Here is a 24,575-nt window from a genome sequence, read left to right as displayed (position 1 = left end):
TGCAGTTCCTCTACTGCTCTGTCCTTACTGTGTGTGTGGTGATGTGGACTGATCCCAAGCTGTCAGCACCTCCCTGGCACCCTCCCCATCCAGGCCTGCCTTGTGCCTCACAGCCATGGGGGTCTCTACAGGCACCTGGTTCAGATTCTTTCAAAGTTACTCATCTGCATTTTAAAGAAGTACATCCTTAGAACGTCTCAGTATCTCACTACTTTGAGATATAAAACCAGCAGTTCTGCCACTACCTCACCTAATTCTTTCACCTTTTCTTAGGACTTCATGAACTGCTCAGAGCAGCTGTTCAATTACAAACTACCCCACTGCTTTAATATTAAACATCTCCTAGTTAGGAAGTTAATTGACAGAAATATTCTCCCTGAATCATGCTATTCTCTCCTTAGCAATTAGCTAAGCACCTACCCTACAATGGCAGTCCACGTGTGCAGTTCCCTGGTTTAGGAACACTGAGGGAAGACGGGGAATGCAGGCAGGGGCTGCTTCACTCGGCATGTTTACTCTTGCCATGTTTACTATGTAAAGACAAACTGCACGCTGGAAGTGCCTGAAAACAGGATTTATTTGCAAATACAGCAAGCTCAGTAAACCAGGAACTCTATACAGGCAAACAAGAGAAAGAGAAATCTTAAAAAGCGTTAAAATCTTCCCCGCATGTTTTCGCTTGGTTCTAAGTCATTGTAGTAAGGTTTCCTCGATTTATCTTTTCCGTTGCTCTTGGGAAGAACTTGCGATCTTTGAGTGGTTGACAGATGCAAAAATCTTACGAGGCTATTGGTGCTTTTGTACAGCTTATCTCAAGGTAAAAATTACTGCTGCTCTGTCCTCACGCCCAGTTTCCCTCTGAACAGCTAAACGACATGAATATGGCATTTTGTACAGAGGGCCTTCAGTTTGATCCATTATTGACTCCCTGCTAACAACATCCAGTAGAAACTGCACAGGTTTCTGAGCCAGGATCACCCACAAAACAAAAAAGAGGATCCTCACTTGTCAGCAGCCTGCCCCACACAAGTGGGCAGCAGAACACACGGGCGGTGCCTTAGGACAGCAGTTGTACCACTGGCCTGGAGAGAACCCAACCGGTCTCTTTCGGTCCCGTTCTACATCTGGAAAAACGAAAATTAATGCACAAACAGGACAGACCGTCCCTATGCTCCTGAAGAAGTTTCTCCTGTCGTGTTGTGCTATGTGGCCACATCCACTGGAAAGCCTGGCTCGTTGGGACACAGCCCTTGTGTCCTTACGGCCATTAGTTGCAGCCACACCACCAAATTCTGGTGTCTGCTTACTTGCATGTGGTGGCTTTCACAGTTTCAGTTGAGCCCTGCTTTTGTATAGGTTACAGCAAGTTACTGCAAATTTCCACAAAGAATCTGATCCAACAGCTTTCTGATCCATCTGCCACTGTACAGATGAAAATTCTCGAGACACTAACAACATGGATTTAAAATATGCTTTTTCTTTTTTTGTTTACCATTTGAACTCGAAACATGTACCAGCTTTAACAAGCAGTGCTTTGAAAACAAACTCAAGTCATTATTACCTGCACTGAATTGTTTAGAATAATGATAGATGAGAGGATCGAGAACAGATGAATTCTGCTCTGAAAAGAATCACTGGCTACTAAAAACCTGAAAACTTCCTTAAAAACTACGGCACTGTTAATTTTTCTTTTAACTGTTTGCGAAGAGAAATCCTCTCTCTTTCTTTTTTAGACGATGCATTTACAATTATTTGCCCACAGCAGTCATAACTGCTTTCAACTTCCCATCCCACAATTCTGATTTTCCTGCTATGGTTATCGAAATATCTATGCTTCATTTAAGAGAGGAAGAGAAGAAGATAAGGAACTCACAACAAATGTAACATCTGCTTTGCCAGCCCTCCTCAATGCAAAAATTGTTTGGATTAACATTCTGAAAACTGTAGTAAAAAGAAAGAAGTCACCAAGGAGAACAACTGCAATACGAAAAAACAAGAGGAGGGATGCAAACTGCCACGTTCCTCTACGATATAACACATTTTTTTTTCTCCGCTCCATACACAGCCTCTGTCTGCTGTCTTTTTCCCTCCTGTCCAAATGCTCTTATTCCTGCCTCATTCTGCTCTTTTACTCTCTCGCTCTCATACTCTATTATGTACTCTGGGTAAATCTGGTGTTTTTCAAAGATAACAAAGACAGAAGGATTTAACTCATCATCCACACAGCTGTCATAAAGGCACAGCTTGTCAGCACTCTTCTCGGGGGGACGGACGTAGGCGGCGTTGCCTTTAACGTAGTCTCCAACCAGAACGCGAGCCACGAACATCAGATATCCCTCTGCGGTGGCCTGGCAGTAGGCATGGGCATAGTGAGCGTCTCTAGCAAAGTAACTTCCTGGAAAACGAGATGAAAACGTGGTTGTGAGGAGAATCTATAGAGTGACTGCAAAATCTGAGCATCCCCGGCGTTTTCAAGAGGTGTCTGGCTCGACTTTCAGGACTTCTCTTACTCAGTTCACAGAACACCACTGAAATTTTTGCAGGAGAGGGGATTAGCGCTGTGTAATTTCCATTCTGTATTTGCTATTTTAGGAGTAATTTTTTAAAGCTGTACCAATAAGCACACTACAGTCTGTGTGTTATGATGAGAGGGGCAGACAAGAACACACGAGGACCTTCCATGATCGCACTGAGGGCAGGCACACCCCTCTGCTCCCTGCCATGCAAACTGATTTCTAAGTTCAAATGATGAGCTCAGACATCAGAAAATGCCACCTACAGCAAACCCCTGCTCTAATGCTCCTGACACCTTGTGAGAAGACTTACCCCCAACCCAAAGCAAATCCTGGCTTTCTTCAGAAGGAGCGTAACGCCAATTTGTATCTTTTTTTTTTTCACCTTCTGTAGTTAAAGAGTTCAGAACTTCGATTGCTCCACTATCAGGGGAGTCTCAGCAGACATCTCACTTTCTACATACCGTTCCCATAGTTAGTTCCATTGCTTCCACAAATTCTCCAGTCAAAGTTGTGAGTGCAGATCGTTTTCATGGTGAGGACGTCGGTTCCGTGGAACAGTTGTTTTTCCTGGACTTCCTTTCCTTTATTTTCCCTTTTCATCTTCTCTTTTTGCCTGACAAAAATGAAGGGGAGGAGACTGTGAGCCATGGAAGAAAAGGGAAAAAGAGGTTTCTTAAACAATTCAAACAACTATGTAACATCCATGTAAATGTCAGCTGGATGAGGTTTCCAGCCTGCTCACTCCTCTTGGAAGACTCGACACACCAGCAGCACGATGAGCAAGGACGAGATGAGCACTGTACTGACAGCACTTCTCAGCAAGTCTGGAGAATTCTGGCTTTACTCAGGGATTTAGGCATTTGACACTATTCCAGCTGCCACCGTACCAACCTTTTGCTCCTCTGTAGGGCCCTACTGGTTGTGCTTTAAGGTCTAAATTAGTAAACGAAAAGTTAAGAGCAACAGACTGAAACTTGTTCATTGAGAACTTCCTGTGAGGGTGGTGAGGCCCTGGCACAGGGAGCCCAGAGGAGCTGTGGATGCCCCATCCCTGAAAGTATTCCAGGCCATGTTGGATGGGGCTAGGAGCAACCTGGGATAGTGGAAGATGCCCCTGCCCATGGCAGACTGGATGAGCTTTAAGGTCTCTTCCAACCCAAATTACTCCATCGTCCTCTAGACTTGGCAATGTTAAACTCTGCCTGCTTAGCTTAATTACTTCATTGGAGGAAGACAAAAATTATGCACTATTACATGTTTTGAAGTCTCTAATGTTTTGCTAGATGAAAAGGTTTTATGAAATCAGTAGCTGATAATTTTCTGGGTTCAATCATTTTGCAGGTGAAAGCACTTCTTTGTGCAGTATTTTGCTACTCCATTACCATTCCATGCCGTCCTAGAATACTCACTCTTGTTTTAAACTAGACAACTGTTTTAAGTAACAGCTTAATCTTACATCAAATCAACTTGAACATGGTTTTGAGTCCCAGCTCTAATCTTCTGTATCCAGCTTGGCCTAAATACCTGGAGTTCAGTATCACTGATGCAGATGTTGAAAACCAGAAAGGAGCTCTGGGAACTCGGAGATCACCAAGTTAAATCACAAGGATTCTTCCTCAGTGAATACTGACTTTGTTCAGCAAAAGCACCTTAAATAAATCTGACTGGAACAAAAAGGCCCAAGCAGCCTTTACTCTTTTTAGCACTTCATATACTCCAATGGATAAGGGATTTGTAACAGTGTGCCGCAGGGAGTTATTGCTCCATCCCCGAGACAATCACTGTCCCTGTGGGTATCCTCACCCCAGTTTTGCACCATGCATGTCTTCTTCTCCATGCTCCGCTCCCCCTCTTGCAAGGAGCCATGCAAAGGGAACCTCCCCACAGAGCATGGCATTCTGTGGAAGGCCTCAGACACCAATCTCACTCCTGAATCTGCTAATAACAAAACACCAGTCACGTCAAGGCACAGGTGCCAACCTCCTTTCTTTCCTAGAAAGCACACACGGGACAACCTGTTCTTGGAGACTGTCTCCTCATAAGGATAGGGAAACAAGTACTAACCACTGAAACACCTTCCAGAGGGATGGGTTCTGAATCCTCCTTATTTTACGGATGCTGTAATTTTTCATGGTCTGATGAAACAGCTGCTTTATTCCATTGTATTCAGAGGTCACACTGCTGATCACCACTGCCTATAAAACACAAACCAAAGCAAAAGAAGGCATGAGGCTGCAGTGAGCTTGGAACATGCAGAACCCTAATTCCAGCAGGTACACTTTCAGAAGGGTCCCCAAACTATGCTAATGAAGGGTAATTAAACGCTTTAAATCAAGACTGTGTGAATAACCAAACACCAAGTAAATCAGTGGGTCACTCCTGCTTTGCAGGGACACCTCACCTGTCTTCAGGAAGGATGCTGAAAGTTTTAGCATCTCCAAGAGTTGACAATTTCAACTTTAAATCTCAATGGAACAGAAATTGCAAAAAGAAAATGTGACAGATTATTCCAGATAGTGTCAGTTTTATATCTAAAGCTGATTAAGGACAAAAGATGTTAGATAACAGCATCACTTGTAACTAGACATTTATGGGAGATTCAGCTATTAAAGACGAAACAAACAAAACAAAAACACCCTCCTGGCATTGTAGTGCCTTACCTTTTCAAAGTCAGAACTTAGAAAGCTTCACTTACATATGGATTTGAGAAAAAAACCCCACATTTCTAAACAAATGTGACACTGAATACCTGCTTAAACAAATACATCTTCTTTCCCAAAGGAAACAAAGTCTACTTAGCCATTATCCTTTTATTTATTTATCCATACATTTTGTGTTTAAATATCCATTAAGAAATGCTCACTTTTCCCCAAGAGAATTTAATGCAAAACATCATTAAAACATTGAGCTTTTCTGCTTGTTTATATCACGCATTAATTTTCCATCTTTTTTCCAAAGTAACCCGTGTCTTTAATCTTCCAGAATCAACATTTATCTCCATTAAGTGCAGAAGTGTGATGCTGGCAGGCTGATGTCACCTGGTAATACTTTCCACTTTACCACAACTTAAGCCAAGTGGGAACTCAAGATGACAAAACGAGATCCCAACATCCCACGTTCCAAAGTGTTTTAAGCAGGAAAGCTGTGGCCACCCTAAAAGGTAACAAGCAAACTAACATCTTAACCTATCAGGCAAAAACTCCCTGTTTTAGAAGGCTGAGCTTAGAGAGAAAATAGAAGAGGATAAAACTTGTGTTTCACAGCTACATTTTAAGTACTTACCAATGAGGAGATCACTTACAGGGAAGTATTCTAAAGATTAAAGTCAGCTGCACAAGAAAGAACTATTTCTTTGAATTTATTTAAAAGCCTTTAAAAAGGTGAGTGAAATTTCCAATGTCTCAATACAGGAGCATTTTCCAAAGCTTTACAGCACAGCACATAAAACAATCAGGATGTGCAAGTACAGACTGTCTGCACAGCCTGTGGCAGCACAGCTCGAGCTGCTCACCATCAGGTGATGAAAATCATGTCACTGTATTTCAGTACTACATCCTTTCTTTAGAATCACAGACTGCTTTGGGTTGGAAGGGACCTTAAAGCCCATCCAGCGCCACCCCCTGCCATGGGCAGGGACACCTTCCACTATCCCAGGGTGCTCCAAGCCCCATCCAACCTGGCCTGGGACACTTCCAGGGATGGGGCAGCCACAGCTTCTCCGGGCAACCTGTGCCAGGGCCTCATCAGCCTCACAGGGAAGAATTTCTTCCTAATACCCAATCTAAACCTCCTCTCTGTCAGTTTGAAGCCATTCCCCCTTGTCCTGTCACTCCAGGACCTTGTAAATAATCAGATCAGCACAAGGGAGGGGTTCAGAGACAGGGCATGTCCAGCTCTCACCACCAGCACCCCCAAGTCCTTCTCCCAGGATTGCTCTGATGCCTTTAGTTTTAGCTTTCATGTTTTTCAGATTCTGTGCTGCCTTGGTGTGTAGTTCTGAGCCTCATATTAAGTGTCAGTAAGCTCTCTTCACAGGGAGGGGAGGGAGACAAAACAAATCCTTTTCCAGTTTGAGACCAGGGACAATGGTTACAAGTTTTCAGGCCCAAAAGTACAAAGAATGGTGAACTGAAGAGAGAAAACAAGAAGGATGGGACTTCATAATCTGAAGCTGTAATTGGACAATTAAACTCAATACACAAATGGACCAAAACTTAAAAAGTGTGAGACCTCATGGCCAGTTGTCCATTTTGTGGCCATTTTGGGTCCATCTTGGGTGTAGCCCTGGCCAGGCTCTTGTACTGCCCAAGGTGTATCCTTAAAGGCTTTTTAATAAATACCTACTTTATTCTCTTAGCTCTGTCTAGTCTGTGTTCCAGGCCAGCCTTCCCAAGGCATCAGCTCCATCTGCTTATCCCCAGCCTGGACTGACCCCAGGGGTTGTCCTGGCCCAGGTGCAGCACTGGTACTTGTTGAACCTCACGGGATTCCCATGGACTCCTTGAGTTTGTCCACATCCCTTTGGAATGCCCTGTCCTTCAGGTGTGTCACCTGCAGTGTTCGGCTTGGTGCCATCTGCAAATTTATTTATACGTGAACAATTCCCACTTAAAACTACAAATGTGCTTTTGCTCTGCTGCATCTTTCAGGCTCATGGTGTGATTCTTGGGGTGCCCCGTGCAGGGCCTGCTGTTGAACTCGATGATCCCAACGGGTCCCTTCCAACTCAGCACATTCTGTGATTCTGTGATCTCTTCCTGAGGAACTGTAACCTTGCTAGGGTCAGCCATGTTACACAAGACCTAATCCTGGAAGAAAGGCACTTCCATTATTTTATGATAATGATGGCCTCCAGACAACAAAGCTGTTCTCCTTTCCGTGAAAACATTGTGGGTTTGTCCTTATTTCCCCAAGGATGCTTCCAGTGCTAATAAAAGGTCACAGCACCACGCTGAAGGTGGTGTTGAAGGCATAACTACACAACTTCAGCATTTTTCACCTTCAGGCCTGAAAAGGAAAATCCCACTGAGTGTGAGCATTTGCTACCCTGTTATCAAGGGGCAGAGTTCCCAAGGCAGAGAAGAAATCAGTGCTCTGGCAGCAATTCCCACCAGGTAATGACCACACAAGAGCAGTCCTCTGTCACTCACACCCTGAGCTTTGCTTCACTGGGGTTTTGGAAGGAGCAGGGTTGGTACTGGTGGCAGCGACCCCACCAGAACTGACATCTATAAAACGCACAGACATTCTTCACATTGCATCCTGTGCCTGGTACAGTGCAGTCATCTTAGCCTGCATGTGGCCAGGATTCAGCAGCACATCAGTCACACAAAGACTGACAGGAAACGACACACCCACTGCACATTTTTCTCAGTTGTACACTAAAGAGACAATTTTAAACCCAGCATGAAGTTTCAGGATATAATCGATTCTTTTTTTTTTTTTCCCTTTAAAACATTTAACAACTACTATTTCCACTTCGTTGAAACAAAGACAGGAGAAATTCACACCAGCTTTCCAATCAGCGTTACCAATTTCCATTGTGCATTTTAACAGAACTATTCTCAAGGATTTACAGACTAAGACACGGCAACACTCAAAAAATAAGCAATGTTACCAAAATACAGCTTCTCATTTTAAGCCAAGATGACTTTCTGCCTATCTCACAGGTTCCTTTTTACAATGGATCACTTCCAGCGCAGCAGATTTTGCCAGGATTATCTGTCAGTGTCTGAAGAGAAGGCAGTTCATGGAGTTGTAGCTGTCAACTCTTACAAATGGTCACCACAAGCATGCAGAATCCCAGCCACTCCCAGTATTACCTACTGCAAAAAAACAAGCTTAGGGTCCCACAGAAGGATTTAATCTAGCCCAGGCTTTCGCTTTTAGTGACAACAGGTATCGTGGGCATTGTCACTTTTCCTTTCCTGTGAAAGGCCCTCACGAGTTAAGAGATGTTTTCTTAGGTGCCAACTCAGCAAGCAAACTGAGCTCTGGGGAACAAGGCCACTCACACATCCCCACATGTACAACCAAACTTTTACACTATGGATCTGTGTAATGCATTCCAAAGCCTCCCACATTCACCCCAGTGACTGCAGAAACACCCCAACAAACGCACTCAACTAAAATTCAGACAGGTTTCCAGAGCAAGTATGGGAAGCAATGAAGTACACACAGCTCAAGAGACCTGAAAAGAACAGACCTGCCAGTCTTTGTGGCATTCTTTGGAAACATTTATGCTTGTTAGTTAAGATGCTGATAAGCCAAGGGAAGAGCATATTCCTTTGTTACTTCCACTGAGCTCCAAGTATCACAGGCAAATCTTCAAATGGGCTGCCTGCCAGATTCCCACACACTCTCATTATTATTATGAAAGTCATGACTCAACAGGAGGGTCTCTCTAACAGTTTTGTCTGACCCTGTCCTCTATGCAGTAAATAATCAGATCTTCTGCCATCAGATCTTGTTAAACCACTGTCACCTTCACTACCAGATTTTGTTAAATGGTGATTTTACATCAACATAGCACTTCCCCTCTCTTGTAAGTGAAGTGCTTTACCCCACCCACGACACTGACACAGCCACACACAGGGCATCTGTGCCAACACAACCTGGTCAGCACCACACAAGATTCTGTGACACAGTCAACAAGGGAAACCTCTTACGCTTCTGTTCCTGAAGCAGGGTCAAAACCACTACACAAAGGGCAGGTGTAACACGAAAAAGCCTTTTTTTCTAGAGTCCTCTAGTACTTCCACAAACTGTGCTGCTCCTCCAGAAGGACTGCAGGACCTAGTAATCTAAAAAACCACCATACACTTTGGTCTTGGTAGATCAAATAAGAACATAGACTTGGGGTTGGGTTTGTTTAGTGGAAGGCATCACTGCAATGTTATTTTTATTTTATGGTTGTAGATCTTTAGCTCTGCCATTTCTTGAGGCCAAGGTATGTGCTCAGATCTGTGATGTTTGTGAGAGTACTGGAAGATACAGAGATTTCTTTTCCTGGACCTCCAATCCAAACTTACTCTCCCTGTCTCGAATTTGGTGAGTTTGGTGTTTGGTGTTGTTTGGAGTTTTGAGTTTTTGGTATGTAGATAAAAGCCTAAAATGCAGTTGAAGTTCAAGGCAATTTGGTACCTCCATCTTTGGCACACCCACCCAAGAAATGACTACTGTCCCTTTTTAGCATCCACACAGCTACAGTTGAATCAGTTGACGTCTGAACTGTGCCTTTCCATGAGAATTACAAGAAGAGGGGGGAAAAAAGATACCTTGTATCCGAAGTCAGGCAGTGCAGATGCATCCCAGTGACTAGGACAGGTCTGATTTGGAATAGAAGAATCCCTCTGGCTGCTTGCAGACAGACAGAAAATGAAGTGTTAGTAACTCTAGTACTGCTCCGAACACTCAGATTTGGAGCATCCCCTTTGACCCAATCCCTGTATTTAAAAATTAACAAAATAAACCACAAAGAAACCAGGAAAGAGCTTCAGGCTGCAAGCTGGGCTCTGCCTGCTGCCACTCAACCATCACAGGCTTCTTGCACTTGCTTTTTAAGGTAACAGCTGTGGCTGGACTACCTGGAGTAACCCCAGGCAGCAGGTGATGCACCACGGCTGCAGTTTGTGGTACAGCTTCTGTCGCTCAGTCCCATGGACAGGCTTTCTCCAGCAGCTCTTGTGTTCTTTGTACAACTACTGTCAGCACTGGGAGCCCTTCTGCCTTATCATTACTTCTAAAGTATGAAAAAAAACCAACCTAAAGAGCACTTACCTTGTCTTTATCTTCTGCACATCTTCAGAAGAAACAAATTTTGGTCGTCTGCAGATCTGCCTTCGAGTTTTAAAAGTGATGTTTGTCTGAGTCATTTCTTGAGGAGAAAAAAGAGCAGGGCAAAAAAAAGTCATTAGTAAGCCTACAAGATGGGGTCATCTTGTCAGCATCAGTCATTCTTTAATGAAAACTGCATATTCACTGTCAATTCTACCTGCACAAAGGCTGTATGAGCTTTCTGTCTTTCCTGTAACTCTGTGATTGAACCGGTGTCTATTCTGCTTGCTCCCTCAAGCCACTCATGTTCTTTGCGCATTGCTACAGCAGCACAAAGATCCCCAACTTCTATTTTTGACCACCCCCAGAGTTAACTTAAAGTTTACTATAACTTTATGTGAAGACTATAAACCTTTATATTTCTGGTCAGATGTGAGTCTGGAGAGTGTCAAGGAATAAGAGGGAAAGGTTACTTTTGTAAGGAATTTCCTCTGGGCCATCAGTACCTCACTTCCAGTAAGTGAAACTGGTGGTGTCAGGAAAGGAAGTCATAGTTTCTAAAAGCTGGGAGACTTTGCAAGACTCTATAAAGCACTGCGTTGTTGTAGATGAGAACTTTTTAAATGACTACCTTTAAAATTGAGTTCATACTGATGTTGGTCAGTCTGGAAAGGTACAATGGCACATGGATCTGCTTGATACAAATTCTCAATAACAGCAGAAGATGGTGAGGTCGTGCTATTCCCTTCTTCCTTTGTGGGGAGAAGAGGAAAAAAGAAAGAGAATGAGAAGTGTCACAGTCAGGACTAAACCCTAGACAACAAGCTGGGGTAGAGGGAAAGAGGAGGCTAAGAGCAGGATGACAAGCAATCTACCCAGAACTATGGTGGCCTGAGGCTGAGTACTGAATATTTGTAACATAAACACAAATACATTAATTAGTAATGACAGACACACATATATTCCATTTAAATTCCTCTAACAAGTTGTGCTGGTTCTGGCTGGGGTAGAGTTAAATTTCCTCTCAGCAGCTGGTAGTGGCTGTGTTTTGGATTTGTGCTGGAGCAGTGCTGATAACACAGGGATGTTTTAGTTATTATTTAGTTTAGGCACACACAGAGCCAAGGCCTTTTCTGCTCCTCTCCCACCTCACCAGTGAGGGCCTGGGGGGCACAAGGCATTGGGAGGATACACACCCAGGACAGCTGACCCCAGCTGGCCACAGGGACATCCCGAGGGTGTCACTCCAGTTACACAAAGCGGGTGGGAGAAGGAAGGGGGAGACATTTGGAGTGATGGTGTTTGTCTTCCCAAGTCACTGTGACCTGTGATGGAGCCCGGCTTTCCTGGGATGGCTGAGCACCAGCTGTCCAAGGGAAGTGGGGAATGAATCCCTTGTTTTGTTTTGCTTAGCTTGGGCACACACTCCTGCTTTATCTTTTAGTCTTTGTTTCATCCTAGTATTTATTTCAGCTAGTTTGGTTCAGGCTCCAAAGGAAGCAAAGGCTGAGGCCAAGAACTTTTCTAGCTGCTATCTGCTATGTGAAAACCCACAAAGGAACAGGGTGACAGGGTGAGCATTGATGCATATGAGCTTGGAAACAAACACTGATGATGTGATTAATGCATGAATAGCAGGTGATTCTTCCAAGACTGATTTGCCAAGGAAAAAAAAATGTTGTAGGTGTAAGGAATCTCACCTCTTACTTTGCTTGTGATTTAGTTATGAGCCAACCATTTCATTCCTCAGATAAGGAAAGTCTGAGGTCTCCCTGCTAAGGAGCAGCTGCACAGCTGTGATCTTTCCTGGACTTGGGACACCTCTCAGGGTGACTCCTTGAGGTTGAGTACTCTTTGAGGTTACTCTGAGTCTTTCAAAGTGGCTCTGTCCAACACCTTTCTCTGTGTACTTTTCCAAGTCCCTGGATCACCTTTGGGTTCTACCATTTGTGCTGCTATACTGTAAACCATATAGGGCAAACTCATCTGCCTTGGGGGAAGGTGAGATTCTCTATCTATTTCTTTCCCTGCATTTTTCAGATAGATTAGTTTCTCATCAGAGGACTTGGACATACATGGAAAAGGACTGCATTTGATCTGAGAGAGCAGAGCAACCCTTGCATGTCCAAAGAAGCAGGGCAATGCTTGGAAAAGAGGCAACTACTTCCCATGGATCTTAAGGACAGTGCCTATATGTTTAATCTCTGTAGGAGACAAGGACAACTCCAAAAGAGAGCTCTCTTCCCTCCAGCCTGTCAGCATTTTTCATGTCTGTTACGAACAGATGTAGCTTCACTGTAAAATTCAAGCACAAGGATTCACTTAACTAATCCTGTTGAGAAAAGGGGAAATGATGCAGAGAGGCTCCACACAGTCCTGCAGAAGTGACTCAAAGCACAGGATGTGAACTCACCTGTTCTCCATACTCAATCCACTTGTCTTGGTTATTCTTCCAGTACCAAATCCACTGTGTGGTCAGTAGGAATGTGGGTTTTGTGACTGATGATGGTGTAGAGAGGCGTCGAATCAAAGAAAAAGTGGAGGTCATTGTCTGGAAATCAATGTTCCTACTTGGCAAGCTGTAATGACAAATTCAGGTCCATTACAGTTAGCAGTGCATATTTTATCCTCTAATCCCCAGTTTAAGCTGGTGCCATTTTCTTTAATATAATGTGACCAAACTGAATTAGATCTGAAATAAGAGTATTTATTTCCCACAGCACATGGCACCTCTGAAAACCATTTCCAAGCTTCAAAAGTGAACTCTGGCCTGTGAGACACCAAATGCCACCTCAATCCCATGTGGCAGTGCCAGCTTTACAGACAATGTCAGGCTCCAAGTACAGGGTGGCAAAAGGAACTTCTGTGATAACTAAGCCTATGAATTTTGTTCTTTTTCTGTGGTTACAAAGGATGCAATCACAGCAATCACAGCAACCACAGCTTTGAATTCTGCAAGCTGCATTCATCACTGGAGCCACGCTGGGCTCTTACTCCTGGCAAGGCTTGAAAAACTCTCAGGCAGGAAGACTCTGATGGCTTTCTTGGGAATATTGCTGGTGAGCTCCAGAAAACTGCAAATCAAAATCATCTGGTGCCTTAAGAGGCATGGGCCAAAACCAGAATTCCATTTTGTGAAGCCAGACTTGGGGTGCCCTATGAATCCAGGTGGCTTTGAGTGGGACTTTAGAAGTTAGTTCTTTAGAAAAACTTTAGCAGTTAGAAGGAAAACACACTCTTGAAATAGACATAAAAAAAAAGAAGGAAAAATAGATGGGCTGCTTACACAAGGACATTTCATAAGATGTCTCAAGGCACATAATAGACTACTATTGTTATTACAGATACTAGCTGTAGTAGGAAAGAAATAGCTCTAGAGAAGGACCAGCTCTAGAACGTCGCCAAAAGGCCCAACTTCATTAGTGTAAATAAACTGATTAATGATCTGAAATGCTAGTATTTAAAACACTGTATTCCACTGGCTTTTTACCTTCTACAGAGTTTTAAATGCAAGATATGGTTTTGTTATTTTTAAAAGACAAAACTGGAGCGGGATTTTCATGCCATCACTCTTACTTTGCTTTTTCAAAAGGAAAAATTCTCATTTTTACATCCTCCCAGCTTCTGAGAGGCTCAGTAACCAGAAGCTGAGAAGTCAGACACCTTTAGGAAGAAAACACAAGTTTTCCTACACGAGCTCCATCACAATACTCCAAGCAAAGAGTCCAGCATTACCACACCTGCTGTTCTTTGGGTCACAATAGGCCTTTTCAATTTCCTCCGCCATGGGAAGTTCATGCCAGTTCAACCCATCATACATCTCCCATTTATATGGCAAATGGTAATGAACAGATTGGCATTTATCTGTAAAGAAATCAGACATGGTCAAGAACTCTGCAATCATTAACAGAGAGAGCAAGACAAGGGAAAAAAACAACAGAACTAGCATCTTTTACACCTTGAGGCTTTCTCTCCTGGGCTTTGCTATAAGCAATGAAGACAAGAGTGCTGGAAACAGAAGGGGAGTGTGTTTCTGCAGTCTTACCAAGAAAAGATATAGATTAGATATAGATATAGATACATACACACATATACACTGCCAAATATATTTAAAAGACACCAGAACCTTCCCTTTGCTGAGACACAACATTGGCAGCTGGGAGAGCAGTGCCACAGACAGAAGCGCACGTTATGTGTCACACAACCATATGTCTCAGCTGTAAAGTCCAGTCTACACATCACATAAACACTCTGATATATTTGTTTCTCTTTTCCATTGTCCCTTAAGAAATCTTGGGGTGGTTGCCAAGGCCTGAAGGGTTTTCTTCTGACACCCCACATCCAAGTATGGACCAAACACCCTACACCTTTCTAGCCCCATGTGGCAAATAAGGCACACTGACACTCCAGGAGTTACTTGAGTTTAATGATCTGGTGGTCACAGAGCGGCTGCTTTGAGCCTGACCTCCACAGTTTCACCCAGGTGCACCATCCATATTACACAGGGTCTTCTGCCAAGACCAGGTGGTCAGGGGAGTAGGAGTCCTTTAGAAACTGACTGGATAAGATCAGGGAAAGAAAATGTCATGGTACCTCCTCATAATAAAGGAAGAGCCAAACCTGGGGGTTAAATGACTGTTCAGGGACAACTCCCAAATACAATTACTTACATTCTTCCCTCAGACCCTCTGTTCTGGCCACTACCAAAAAGACAATGGACTAGATTTATCTTTAGCTTAGCTGGTACAACTACTGTGTTTTTTCCAGATGTTTTAACACCTCAGATCACTTTTTAAAGGACCTAATGAGGGAGAATATGACTATTATCTGAGGTAAATAGGATAGATATAGCAGGAATATATCTATTCCATTTCCACATTTATGAGCTGGCAGCATTTATGATGACAGCATAAAGTCAACTCATAACCTGATCTTCTAGCTACAGAAAGGGGTAACACTTCACACTTAAAGGACTTTGCAAAAGAAACACACCCAAAGCCTGCCCCTATCAAAAGGGCTGAAATAGGCTGGATTATCCAGAGGAGAAAGGATTTCACTACACCATCTGGCTTTTCTCTGATTATGTTTGTAATTCTGACAGTGTTTATTAATGACTTGGAAAGAAAAGAAACTACTGAGGAGGCACAATTGTCACCACTAGCCCAAGCCACTGAGCAGGAGTGCCTCTGCACACAACTCTTCAACAACAACATTACTTTTCATAAAGCTTACCCTTGTTTTTGCAGTACTTCCAAAGATAGAACAAACAGATCTCATCACAGTCATCTTTTTTGTTGTCCTTTGAATCCTCATCAGAGGAACTGTTCTTTTTACCTACAGCAAAGAACACAGCAGTCCATATTTGCTCCAAGAGAAAGATCCTGCATTTGGTACTACTGGTACTTCTGGTACTTTGGTACTAGAAATAAAAAGGATTTGACTGCAGTAGCAGAGTCAAGCACTTTCAGATCTGACTCTCTCCCACACAGCCCAACACAGAAGTGAGTGAGTGCCTTTGTATCACTTCCTTTGCTTGCTTTTCCTCTTCCACTTATTGTTTGGGGGATTTTTCCCTCCCCCATTTCGACCCTCAAGTTTTTTTTTGCCTTTATTCTTTCTCTTCTCTTCCCCCTGGGGATCAAGGGCAAGTGGTCAAGTGAGCAAGTGGCTGTGTGCTGCTCACTGAGCCAGAACACCTGCATGACGTCAACTCTCTGTAGATAAGCACATCTCAAGACTGGAGGGTTGGAAACAATCCATACCTTCATCCTTATTTCCCACTCCTGTTGGCAACTGGCCTTGGCTCTGAGCAGGTGCAGTGCTACTGGGAAGGTTTATCGAGACAACAGCTCTACCGGCAAAGCCATTTTCACTGCCTAGAGAGAGAAGGCAAGGAAAGATATTGCATGCACAGAAGCAATTCTCTCACCTTCCTAGGAAGTGAAAGATGTGTCCAGGACAGTACAGAGCACTGCACAATGCTTGGGCAGAAATTCCAGCGCTGCTCTGCTGGTGCCATGGACTTCAGCACACAGTAAGGCAAGAACACCAGCTGCACTCAGCTACCCTGGGAGCTGTCAGGCTGTGTGAAATCCAATCCCAGTGAAAACCACCCATCTCAAGACTGAGGGGTAAGAAACAATCCATACCTTTATCTTTGTCTCCTGCTCCTGTTCTTGGCAAATGGTCTTGGCTCTGAGCAGGTGCAGGGGTACTGGGACCTGCATGAGAAAACTGAATGAACAGCACTGCTGGGCCAGAAGCTGAGCTGGCTGGCAATATCCCAATCTCTGGGGTGAATTGTGTCCATCACACATTTAATTTGATAGGAAACATTACACTGTCCATGGGTACAAAATCTAAAAGAACCTGTTCAGAGAGTACTGGACTCTGACAAGCTTTAAAGCCAAAGTCCTTCTGCCCAGAAGAACAGATTTGCAAGTTGCTATTCACTCACTGGAAGGTGCATCAAGGCAACACCTCTACTGACAAGGCTACACTAATTGCCTACGGAGAGAAGGCAAGGAAAGATACTGCATGCACAGGAACAATTCTGTCACCTTCCTAGGAAGGGAAAGATGTGTCCAGGACAGGACAGAGCACTGCACAGTGCCTGGGCAGAAATTCCAGCGCTGCTCTGCTGGTACCATGGATTTCAGCACTCAGGAAGGGAAGCAAGTCAGCTGCACTCAACTACCCCTGGGAGCTGTCAGGCTGTGTGAAATCCCAGTGAAAACCACCAAGACTGGGGGGTAAGAAACAATCCGTACCTTTATCTTTGTCTCTTGCTCCTGTTGGCAACTGATTTTGGCTCTGAGCAGGTGCAGGGGTACTGGGACCTGCATGAGAAAACTGAATGAACAGCACTGCTGGGCCAGAAGCTGAGCTGGCTGGCAATATCCCAATCTCTGGGGTGAATTGTGTCCATCACATGTCATTTTCTACTGGCACTCCACTGCTGATACAACAGAGATGCAATTACAGTTACAAACCCTAGCTAGACACAGTTATTGCCAGCCACTCAATTGCTGTTTTGAGCACATTACTTCAGGCAATAAAAGTGCAGTTCTTCCTCCCACATGATTGTGCCAAGACTTACTCCACTCTTGCAAGTGCATAATAGCAGAGAGGGAAAAAATATGCAAAAAGGAAAAACACAAAAGCTGATTCCACAGGGAAACAGTTGGTATTATTGTTTAGGTATTTACCTTCTGAAGGTGGCACACGCAGCATGGATTCCTTTGTTTCTGAAGTTGTCTTCACTTCTTTAGTCCTTGCAACTGCTGGTTGTTTCCAATACTCATTTCTTGGTCTATAGTTGTGTACTGAAAGAACCAAAAGCACGATGGGTTTTAGCTGGGAGGTAAGGCAGGAACAGTTTCTACCTCTATCAAACTCAAAATCGTGTTTATGGCCACCGCTCCTGGCAACTTACCATACCCCTTCTTTGGTTGCCTGTTGAATTCTAAATGCTTGTAGACACATATAGCCTGGAAGTTTGAAGCTATCCTCCCATCAATGCCTCCAGCTTCCAGCACTCTCAAGGCATGGGATTCCAAGAGGTTGTGGGACATGACGCACTGAGGAAATTTACAGTTCCCCATGAGAAAGTGTCGACAAACATGAAGCCTGCTGCAGTTTCGCTGGGTACAGTGATGACCTTTTTTGTTGTAAAAGTGGCAGGTCTAGAAGTGGGGAGGATACAACAGGAAATGGAAAAGCACATTAGAATTTTTCTTTGTCCTACATGCAGCTTTAACAGCAGAAAAATGGTGATGAAAAGGCATGTGTTTTCTGGGACTTCTTTAATCTAGACAGATTTCTTGCATAGAGGAGCAGGTATTTTAAGCTGACGCACGCATTTTCAGTTTTGAAGTTCTGCATATTTTGTTTCCAAGAAAAGCCAATCCAACAAACTTAGGAGTGCAAAAAAGGATGCAAGACAGTTGCATAAAACCAGAGTGGTTTCCAGTAATTCTGTTTAAAAAAAACCCTACAACACAATGAACAACAAAGAACAAATATCTCCATAAAAACATGTACACTGTGTCAAGTGAGTTATCATCTCATGAAGCTGCAACTGAATTTGCACTTGCTATTTGTAAAGCTTATCCTGCATTGAAGATCTGATCTTATAAAATGGTAAGAAGAGAGCTTTGAGATTCGAGTACGTATGGAAAAAGCAATGCACTTCTTTATTCCTCTATTCGCTAAAAAAGAGAATCAGGAAAATAAAGAAAAGTGAATCTCTATTCACACAGAGAATCAGACCAGAGATTCAAAAACCAAAAACAAACAGACCAGCACCCCCCCAAAACAAACAAACAAACAAAACAGGAGAGTCAGAGAGAAGGTGAGGGAAAGTGTGAAAACCCCTGATGTTGTGGTGCTGTGTTTTTCTTACTCTGAACCCCAGTTCAGGTCACAGAATACCCAAGTGTCCTCTTGCTTGAGAGCTTCCTACATGCCGTGTCTTCACACACACACCGAGTCAGCATTTCTAAGCAGGAAACAGCCAAATTGGCTTTTACATCCCACCTCCAAGCTCTCAGGTTTATGAATGGACTGCACTGATCACAGTTTTCTCTTGGTTTTGCTATTTTACTGCATGATAGGAGTAAAGTGCTCAATTACAGGTAATTAATGATGCCTGCCAGGGGTGAGGGCTGAACAGATTTGGTAACACCAACCAAGAATAGTTGCTACTATTTGCTCATTACTGGGAACAATTAGTAATTCTCCTTGCTTATCACCACCCTGCTCCTTCAGTCTGCCAGTAAAACATACTTTAAAACACTACACAATAAAAAAAAACACCATTATTTTGTCAAAGTCTAGCACTTGCACAGCAGGGAACAAAGAAACAATACAACTGTTGCATCAACAAATCTGTGGAGATTATAACCTGCAAAAAGACAAGGGCAGTACTTTGGTAATTCCTTAACCAGGAGAAGCTGCAGCCAGAACAGGGTATGACTGACTTTGAAGCAGCCATACCTTGAAGACAGTGTTGCCCTTATACACACATGCTGAACCAGAATGGAATGTTTCAGCCAAATTTAACAAAATCAATTTGTTAAAGGCAAAGGTTCTTTGGTAGAAAGTCAGCGTACGAAAACTCCACGCACGTTGGAAGAGACAGGTTTGACACAAATCTGACTGCACTCATTTGGTCGTTCTCTCACAGATTCTTCTCCTCTCTTAGACCCTCAAGCACCAAAATGTGTGCAGGCCTGCATGGACTGGATGAGGAAAGGGACACTCACTTCCTAGTCTTCATCATCTCATGGGGAAGAAGCAAGAAAATGGGTTCTGGTCATATCTCTTACCCTGAAAGCACGTACAATTATTGTGATCTTTCAACTCTCTCTTATCTCACCCTTTGTAAACCTCTGGTGAAGTTGCTGACATTTTATGTTTGCCTATTTTGAGCAGCTTTATGGCCATCCTGCTGGGATAACAGAAATGGCACACAAGACAGGCTGTAGCCTAGCTGCCCACCTCCCGCTATCAGAGGGCAGGTCTGCTCCTGGCACATCACAGATGACAGGGCCTTCTCCAGGTGCACGTCTCTGGGTACTCATTAAACAGTTTTACTGCTGTGGGGGTGGGTTTTTTTATTAATTGAAGTACACAGCCCTTTCACAGATCTGGCTTCATGTTGTTTCACATTGCCATTCCCGTTCCTCCTCCATTCTGACTAATCCTGTTTCATGTCTTGACAGCTGGACAATAAGATCAGAACTCCAGATTCTCTCATGCCCTCTCCCATTCCTAATGAACAAAAACTTTCTCTTAAGACATCAGTACAACTTACATCAGGGAGGAAGAATGGATCATTTTGGAGAAGCAGGATTTGCAGCTCGATCTCACTGAGGCCAGACAAATCATGTTTTTTCAGAAGTTTTTTGTTCTCCGCATTCATGATGTCATGCGAGTACTTGCAAGAGCTGCAAGAAAACACACAGAAATATCAGTTTACTCCTTTAGTAACAGTTGGAGGGAAAGTTAACTTTAAGGAGTACACCGACAATGCTGGAAGCTGCAACAGCCTTCATTTTGTGAACATAAAAGGTTGCTGACCTAGAGATGGCAAGTAAAGAAACAGGCAAGAGTCCGCACAAAACAAAAGCAACAGCAAAGCTGAGAACAACACATTTTGTTATCTTCAGTGGCTGTGAAGTTCTATTAAAAAAAAAAAAGGCAACAAAATCAAAAAAACAGGTAAGAAAGTTTAACTTAGGAGTTTTGATCAAGGAAGCAATTAAGCTACAATAATGAAGTCAGTGCTGCCACTTACAAAGCCATGAGTCTGATGAGGATGAATTAGAGAGGGAGACTGCAGATTTTTTTACATCTATTTGAAATGGTATTACAAATCACTCACAGAGGGGAGACACATAGTCAGCCTATGCATTAATTCAATGCAGTAAAATACGGCTTCCTCCTGTCCTGATCTTCAACACGTGATCTGATACAGCCCTAAGACCAGACATACTCAACCAGTAAAAGCACCTGTTAGTTTACCAGATCCCAGTCTATCCCTTTACTCTTTCAGCCTCTAGTTAACTCCTGAAGCTCTCCTCATGACAGTTTTACCTCAGGGTGTGTCTGATCCAATCGTTCTGTACAGACCCTTGTGTAGATATTTCTGACCCCTGCTACCTGCTGGACACATTCTTTGTAAGCAAGCAAACAGAAAAGGCAGAAGTGCTGGTTTTGGTCCTGAGAAACAACTTTCCAAGGGTATTAGATGCTGTAGGCAGTCAGTTAATGGCTATGAAGGTGGGTGAGCTACAGGGCATCTGAGGTGGGAGCCATCACCAGGGTTCCTCCACAGCCAACCTGAGACTCCACCGACAGTCACACAGTGATCTACAGCACTTGAGTCTCTATTTCCAAGCCAAAGGTTGAAACGCTCCACAAAGACAATGATAACTGCACAGCTGAGTTTAATAAGACGTTTAGGAAAAAAGAAAATGACAGTGAAAAGCCACTTGCCAGACATGAGGTAAAAACAGGATTAACTGGACTAAAATAATGATTCTACTAAACAGAAGACCCGAGTAACTTGCCCAGACACTTTTCTCTCCAGGGGTTCTAAAACAAAAAGGATGCAAGGCCTGGAGGCAGGGCTAGATTTTACCTTATCAGTTAAAAAATAGTCTCTGTCTTCATCTGTGTGGTCCACCAGGCAGAATTTCTGCCCTCTCATTTTAACCAAGCTCCCTCCCATGAAAGGTATGCTCTTTGCTTTCTTAATTTTTAACGCATGCCGAAGTGATTTTAAGTACTTAGTGTTGTTGAGAGGACAGAATGGTTTATCACTATGAAGGGAATTGCCTCATTCCGAACTTTAATTCACACGAGGTCACCCATCATGAGTGTCTGCACACACATCAAGGCATTTCCAACAGTGAAGCCCATGGGAGCTACTGTATTGTCTGTGCTGTAACAAAAAATAAGAAAACCTTATCCTCCTGATGATGAAAGACAGACAAGGCTTTTCCCCTCCATGCTACCCAGATCTTAGCGCACCGTGATCCATTTTGCTGGGGCAGAAGAGGAAGGATCCAGTGGGATCATGCATCACGTTCCTAACGCTGCATCAGCACCAGACCTGGGGCTACAAAGTTCTTCCATCAGTAACTGCAGTGGCAAAGCTTGGCTGCTCTTCTGCATTTGCCTTTGGTTTCCTTTATGCTTTTAAAATGAGGCACCACCTTTGGCCACGTGTGGCTAGAGAGGCTGCCAAGCCCGCCCATCCCACGAGTCCTCCGTATTCCAGAAACTGGGACTGATGTGCCCGGCTGATCAAGCAGTGCCTCTCAAAGAAAGCGCCGTAAGCCAAGCAGCGACCTACAGCAAAACTCAGCTTTTGTTAACTCTCAGGACCGAAAGCAGAGGGCATGTCAGCACTTTGCTTTTTTTCCTGCCGAGAAATAGGTGTAAACTATTTCACCCACACGCCAGCGGGGCTGAGCGACGGGTGCGGAGATGAGTAGATAAAACAAAAAAAAAAAAAAAAAAAGAAAGAAAAAAAAAAAAGGGAAGAAACAAAAAACCCCCCAAATCGTCGGTTTCTACCGACACAGCGGGGGCAGGACACGAGTCCTTCCGGAGCAAGGATCCCCCGCGGCTGATCCGACGGGATTACTGCCCGCTCCTCCCGGGCACCCAGGGCCGGAGCAGCACCTCCGGCGGTGCTTGGGATGCGAGGGGCGGTGGGGGAGTTTGGGGGGTGTCAGGACTTTGGAGGGGGCGGGAGGGGGGTCTGGAGGCGAAGGGATCGGGGGGCGTGAGGGGTTTGGGGTGAGGGGATCGGGGGGCGCCCCCGGCCGTCCCCACGGGCCGCCCGCGCCCCCGCGCTCACCTGGGCCCCAGGTGGCACCTGCCCATGAGGTGCAGCTTGCAGAGGTGCAGCCGCTCGCAGCCGCCGCACTCCTTGCGGACACACACCCGCACGTCCGTCACGGCCACGACCACCGCGTCGCCCTCCACCACCAGGAATCGTCGGGGGCCCGCCGCCCGCAGCGTGTCGTGCAGCTGCGCCGCCGACAGCCCGACGGTCTCCTCCAGCTCCTGCAGCCTCAGCCGCCCGCCATGGGCGCACAGCGTCTGGGTGAGGAAACCGGAGACGGCCGGGTCGCACATCGCGCCGCTCCGAGCGGGACGGGACCGAGAGCGGGACTGCGGCGGGAGCGGGGACAGGAGCGGGAGCAGGAGCAGCAGCAGGGCGGGGACTCGTGGCCGCCTCCGGGCGGCGCTGGACGGGAATCGAAACCGAAGGCACGGGCGGGCACAGCGGCTCGGGCCGCGCTGGGGGCAGGGATCCGCCCAGCCTGGAGGCCGGCGTGGCTGAACATCACGTGGGAAATAGTGCAAGAAGTGACTGAAAGTACTGAGAGGTTTCCTTGTTGTTATCGCGTAGTTGGTTTGCGTTGGAAAGGTCTTAAAGGTCATCTCGTTCCGCCCCCCCCTACGGTTCCGCTAGAGCAGGTTGCTCCAGGCGCCATCCAACCTGGCCTGGAACACTTCCAAGGCGAGGCGGCCGCCTTGCCTTTCCTCGCCTTGCTAACTTGTGCTCAGTTCAAGGTAAAGCACACGACATGCACAAATGATACAAGTAACTCTAGTGTTTATGTAGCAATGCCATTACTTTTCTTTCTTCCCGACTGGCAGTGAGCCGCTGATCAGCGCTGGTTGCGGCAGTGTCCTGGGCAGGGCTGGGAAGCCGTACTGGTTTTGGCTGGGGCAGGGTTCATTTTCTCCCAGTGGCTGCTGTGGGGCTGTGTTTTGCATTTGTCCCCAGCACAGGAATGATAATAGAGATGTTTTCATTACTGCCGAGCAGGGTTTGCACAGAGCCAAGGTCTTTCCTACTCCTTGTACTGGGGAGGGGGCCGGGGTGCGTGGGAAGCTGGGAGGAGGGGATGGGGGCAGGAGGAGGAAGGCTGGGACATTTGGAGTTCGTCTTCCCAAATTTGCAGCCTTTGCTTTCCCTATTACACTGTCTTTACCTCAATCCAGGAGTTTTCCAGCTTTTATCCTTCTGATTCTCTCCCCAGCCCCGCTGGTGGGGAGTGAGCGGCTGCCTGGGCCAGACTGCTGGCCGTGGTGAAACCGCTACAGAAGCAGCAGTGGCACCTTCCTCTTGGCGTGGAAGTAGGGCTGGGGAGGGTCTGTGGGATGGGGAAGAAGCACAGCAAATACTGAATCGAAAGAAGGTTGAGGATTAAATCCATTTGAGGTGAACTTTTACACTGAAACCCTTTGGCAGCACAAGTTTCAGGGACGGTATCAACTGCTCCCTCTGGATCAGGAAGTTAGGCTGGGAAATAAAGTGAGTAGCCTTTGTTGCCTGTTGCTGATGCCTGATTTGAAAGGCATGAGAAACTACAAAGTCACAGTCACTGTTCAGGTCGTAAAGAGAGAGCCACCTCCAGGAATAAGGCCGTGGTGGCACTGCCTGTGGTATGCTCTTTCTTTGTTGTTGAAGGCTACGTAAGAAGCTTTTCTTTGGGCGTATTTCCCCACACCTGCCCCTTTCCTATGATAATCGAACCAGTGAAATGATTTTTAAAAAGCAATAGAAAAAGAGAGGTAGAAGGAGGAGTTTGCCACGTCATCGCTATAGAGAAGTAAATTGAAGTTCTGGATTGGTTTATGCTCTGGGTGGGGATATTGGCATTCTCAGACTGTCAACAAATCATCAAGGGTAGTAAAACTCAGACCCACACTTGAGGTAGTTTCAGGACTGACTGATAAGGTAGAAAATGATTC

The 24,575-nt window shown here is 45.0% G+C and overlaps 1 protein-coding gene across 2 annotated transcripts; it reads right to left on the bottom strand.

Moving 5' to 3' along the window:
• Positions 1-553: 553 nt before the first annotated feature.
• On the bottom strand, positions 554-22,979 carry LOC136289970 (protein mono-ADP-ribosyltransferase PARP12-like). Of its 2 annotated transcripts, none has more exons than XM_066184317.1 (16): positions 22,666-22,979; positions 20,110-20,242; positions 17,728-17,977; positions 17,501-17,617; positions 17,063-17,131; positions 16,442-16,513; positions 16,055-16,168; positions 15,525-15,626; positions 14,033-14,156; positions 12,706-12,871; positions 10,924-11,044; positions 10,296-10,392; positions 9,794-9,872; positions 4,581-4,711; positions 2,978-3,129; positions 554-2,395 (listed from the first exon to the last, which is right to left on the bottom strand). In XM_066184317.1, the coding sequence occupies exons 1-16, from the start codon at positions 22,944-22,946 to the stop codon at positions 2,025-2,027; spliced, it is 2,379 nt and encodes a 792-aa protein (XP_066040414.1). In that variant the 5' UTR covers positions 22,947-22,979; the 3' UTR covers positions 554-2,024. The 2 variants fall into 2 exon arrangements, with proteins under 2 accessions (XP_066040414.1, XP_066040415.1); XM_066184318.1 differs by having other exon boundaries at positions 9,794-9,875; positions 22,666-22,974.
• Between the last annotated feature and the right edge of the window lie 1,596 nt (positions 22,980-24,575).

The sequence above is a fragment of the Chamaea fasciata genome, unplaced genomic scaffold (genome assembly GCF_029207755.1).
Source record: "Chamaea fasciata isolate MVZ Bird 193981 ecotype frontalis unplaced genomic scaffold, bChaFas1.0.hap1 SCAF_5, whole genome shotgun sequence".
In the NCBI taxonomy this organism is placed as follows: Eukaryota; Metazoa; Chordata; class Aves; order Passeriformes; family Sylviidae; genus Chamaea; species Chamaea fasciata.
The sequence above is the reverse complement of the archived record's forward strand: the minus strand, read 5'-3'. Positions and strand labels throughout refer to the sequence as shown.